The sequence below is a fragment of the Pinus tabuliformis genome, chromosome 9 (genome assembly GCF_031772625.1).
Source record: "Pinus tabuliformis cultivar Carrire ecotype Pingquan chromosome 9, CPIR1, whole genome shotgun sequence".
NCBI lineage: Eukaryota > Viridiplantae > Streptophyta > Pinopsida > Pinales > Pinaceae > Pinus > Pinus tabuliformis.
The window spans coordinates 1,457,204,596-1,457,209,048 of NC_142307.1; the positions used below are offsets into that span (position 1 = coordinate 1,457,204,596).

Below are 4,453 nucleotides of genomic sequence, written 5' to 3' on the forward strand. Positions count from 1 at the left end.
TAGGACCATAATGATAAATCTTTTCTTTACAAAACTATTTGGAAGAATGCCAAAAGAGACAATTAGCAAGTGGGTGCAAGGAAAGGGTAAACATGCTAAAGGGCAAGCCGGATTTAGACCCAAGTATTCCATGATTGATCATGGTATAACATTAAGACACATCATTGAAAAAGTGTGGGAGAAAAAGGAGGAAGTCTTATGTTTCTTTGTTGATTTTAAGAAAGCTTTTGACATGGTCCCTAGGGATAAACTTTGGAACATAATGGAGGAAATTGGGGTTCCTTTACATCTCAAAGCAATTGTCCATAGGCTATATGAAGAGGTTAAAGTCAAAATAAAAACTTTGACTAGCATATCGGAAAGTTTTAGGAGCTATATCAAGGTCAAACAAGGGTGTCATGTGTGGCCTACCCTTTTTATCTATATATTAACAAACTTGGAGAGTGGTCAAACAATCAACATGGTGATGGTGCCCTTGTGATTTTGTGATAAGACTTCTTTTGTATTCAAATAACCTTATTCTGATTGTTAAATATCGATAAAAGTTTAGTATCGATAACTAACATTGCTTACAGTGGCGATAAATAAAAGTTTAGTATCGATAAATAACATTGCTTACCCTTAGGATTGTGTTACTTTATTTTTTCTCTTCACGGCCTGCCCCAGCTTTGCAACGAGTGTATGCACTTAGCTGACTTAACAAAATTGATTGAGTGATTTCCAAGCAAGATCAACGGTTGATCTTGCTTCTGACCATTCAATACCCCGAACATATAAAAAAAAAAAGGTAGTAAGCATTTCAAGCGAAACATTCCTCATAGGATGTTTACTGATAATTCACCAGTTTTACGAAAGATCAGAGACAATTTAAACAGAACAATTTTGAAAAATACTAAAGGTGGCTGCAGGTTAGGTTAAACATGTAGTTAACATAGGCACTGGTTTAGTCTGCATTCAGAATGTGAAAGTTGAACATAAAATATTTATTTTATTAACAAAAATAAAAACAAAAACCATAAATCATGTTAATGCAAAATCAGTATATATATAAAACTTCTACAATCCAAAATCAGTATATATATATAAAACTCCTACAACTGGATCATATAAGAAGATAGTGAGAGGCATTTAAATACTTCGCATATGAGCACACATGACAGGCAATATATGCGTTTATATAACAAACTGTCAGACTTTTCTTTTTTGATTATCAGATGGATCTACATTGTCTATTTTCTCTTCTAGTACTATCTACACATCTGCAGATAGCTGTTCTTCTGGACTTGGGAAACATGGTGGCGCTGGAATCTTGCAAGCCATAGCTTCTATCGTTTTCATCTCGTTAACAGGGAATCCGCAATCTTCATTTTTGTCTGCAACAAATTCATGGTTCCATTCATCCTTCCAAATCTTGGGCTCCGGGATCTACATTGTCTATTTTCTCTTCTAGTACTATCTACACTGTTTCTGTCTTTCACATATATTTGGCCTATTTCAGACTATGCAGGAAGTTCTGGAAGACTTTTTTGATATTTTGAATATTGTATATACAATGAACTGTGTATATGAACAGGCTATATAGATCACTATAGACTATGGTTTACACTGGTTACTATTTCTGATATTGTTGCTGTATTGGGTGCTTCCCCAGAAGCATATGTACTTTTTTTCCAGATTGAATATATGGCTTTTACATACCGAAGAAGAAAAAAATAAATAAATAATTAGACTGCATCTATCTTGTATATATTATATCTCTGGTGTCCTTGTTTTTTATATCCATTAAAGTTAAGCATCCTTCTTCCCAATGGAAAATTAAAAAAATATTTTTTATAAATTGATCATTGTTGTAAATTAGATTCTAGAGTATTCTCAAAATCTATAATCTTATTTGGATTAAATTTATTAAAAAAACTGATTTGAATAACCTAATTTAAAAACCTTATTGAGATGCAAATTTCATCGCTGCTTCAGAAACTACACGAGCGTTGACAAGGATTATGACAGGCTTGGAGCCAGGCGGTTGTGGTAAAATGTGGTAAAATGATAGTAAATCACTGAGGGGCTTTCATGGTTGTGTGTCCCCTCATATGTCGTTACTAGTAGCCCCGGATCAGTAGCCTCTCGTTCCACCCTTTTCTTCACGCTACAGCTGCTTTCCATGCATCTTTAATAGCTCCTGCAAAAATAATACTCAAGTCAAATTTAATCTTTCACAAATTTCTTTTAAGTGCCCACTGCCATCAACCATACCTGGGATGAGGGTTGCTTTTAAGTATTTTGGTCCCATACTTCCTCCATTTGTAGCCATCCTCCACAGTATTACTTTCCGATCTAGTTTTGAATACACATAGAGGTCCTTTTTCTGATTTTCTGATTTTTCTTCTTTTGCTACCATCCCTAAAATCCATGAACAATTACAATAATCACATGTCTATGTTATATTAATTTATAGACAAAAATAAGATTTTTATTAGGGTTTAATTTGAACTTATATTATATTGATTTGTGGATTTGTGGACAGAGAATCTGGTTTTCATTTGTTTGAGTTTGTATCATATTGATTTGTGGGTAGAGAATATGGTTTTCACTGGGTTTGGGGTTCAGTTTGATTGGTAGTAAAAAAATTCGAAAAAAAAATAAAAAATTATATATATATATATATATATATATTTTGCAGGATAGATTTAAGTTAAATAATTAGAAAAGAGAAATGTTATTTTTATTTAATTATCAAAGATTTTTTTTTTTTAGAACTTTTACAATGTATGATTGAAACAGTTATTTGGTATATTATAGAATAGTTGGTTAGGTGTTTTGTTCAGGTATTTTTTTATGGTAGAAAAGTTTAGTGTGTATAAAAAAATTATTTAGGTTAATTTATTTTGTGTATTATGATTTTTAGTTTTAGAGATATAGAATAGTTAGTTATGTGTTTTGTTCGGATTCTAATGGTAGAAAAGTTTAATGGGTATACAAAATTTAATTATGTTAATTGAGCCAAGAGGTTCATTGAGGGGAGAGGTTCATTCTACAGCCCAATGTAATGTGTAAGGTTGTTAGTGGGTCATCAAAGTTAGAAATTTTGCTTAAAAAATATAAAAATATAAATAACTGTACAAGACATTTAAATAATGTGGGCTCATAAAAAAAAATGCAAGTGAAAAAATTGGATCCTTATGGGCTCATGTTAGATAGATCCTTATTTAAGATGGATTTGTAGCGGTTTATCTTAAATGTTAATGTGAACTAAATCTTATGTAATATTGATAATATTGATAATTTATATGTTTTGGATTACAATTTCCAATCCTGCCAATCACAAAACAAATGGAAAGTATTAAACACCATGCCTAATTTTGATAATTTATATGTTTTGTATCACAATTTCTAATCCTACCCATCACCAACAAATGGCAAATATTAAACACCATACAATAAGCTAATTATCTGCATAGATCCATGTTAAGTAAGGATCTAACATGAGCAAAATTTCAACTTTGAAAGATAGACTGAGAGTGTTACACATTATACTGGCTAAAAATGACCGGCTAGGCTCAATTAATTCAAAATCACTAATTATGATATTTAATATTTACCACAAACAAACCTGAAAAAACATACATATTATTATTAAAAATCAAATCAAAACATAAATATGCTTGAAATGAATTCTTACCCAATTTCTCCAGCTTTCAATGATTTTTCGCTGCCAGACACATCTGCAGATAGCTGTTCTTCTGGACTTGGGAAACATGGTGGCGCTGGAATCTTGCCAGCCATAGCTTTATCGTTAACAGGGAATCCGCAATCTCCGTTTTTATCTGCAACAAATTCATGGTTCCATTCATCCTTCCACATCTTGGGCTCCGGGGCATCAGGTGGGTAAATGTTAGGCTCCTGGCAGAATGTGGCATGGTAAATGCTTGCAGCCATAGGATGACAGCACAAGAAGGAATTTGTTGGATCCAAACAGGGATCTACAGCCTGAGGATTGTCTAGACCCCAGTGAAAATGGTCGCGATTTTTCCAAGTTTCCATATGCGGAACCTGCAAGAAAAAGCCTAGAACCAGGAAAATATTATTGGGAAAGCCTAGGCAACAATTTATAGTAGCATTTGTCCAATTTCGTGGGAGTATAGATCACTGTAGAGGGAACCATATCTATGATTGCGGCCTAGATTTGCGGACAACATAAGAAATGCGAGAGACTTAGGTACAGTGGAACATTTGAGATGCCGTCATGATTGTGATTACTGAAGGGTTCTGTCATCCGTCCTTTTTTTGGTTGATTCGAGCACCTTATTCTGTATTAAAAATTCTACTTTAGGCCCTACACTGTTTTGCACTTTATAACGCTGCAATTAATGTAGGGATTGATTAATGATGATTAAATATTAATGAGATTATTTTTCTAATTAATTATAACATGATGATATGGCCAACTTTTAAA

At 32.9% G+C, this 4,453-nt stretch overlaps 1 protein-coding gene across 1 annotated transcript; it reads right to left on the bottom strand.

Annotated features, from left to right (window-relative positions):
* Positions 1-1,964: 1,964 nt before the first annotated feature.
* On the bottom strand, positions 1,965-4,167 carry LOC149154077 (uncharacterized). Its single transcript, XM_089445832.1, has 3 exons — positions 3,680-4,167; positions 2,254-2,400; positions 1,965-2,179 (listed from the first exon to the last, which is right to left on the bottom strand). The coding sequence occupies exons 1-3, from the start codon at positions 4,039-4,041 to the stop codon at positions 2,170-2,172; spliced, it is 519 nt and encodes a 172-aa protein (XP_089301958.1). The 5' UTR covers positions 4,042-4,167; the 3' UTR covers positions 1,965-2,169.
* Positions 4,168-4,453: the final 286 nt, after the last annotated feature.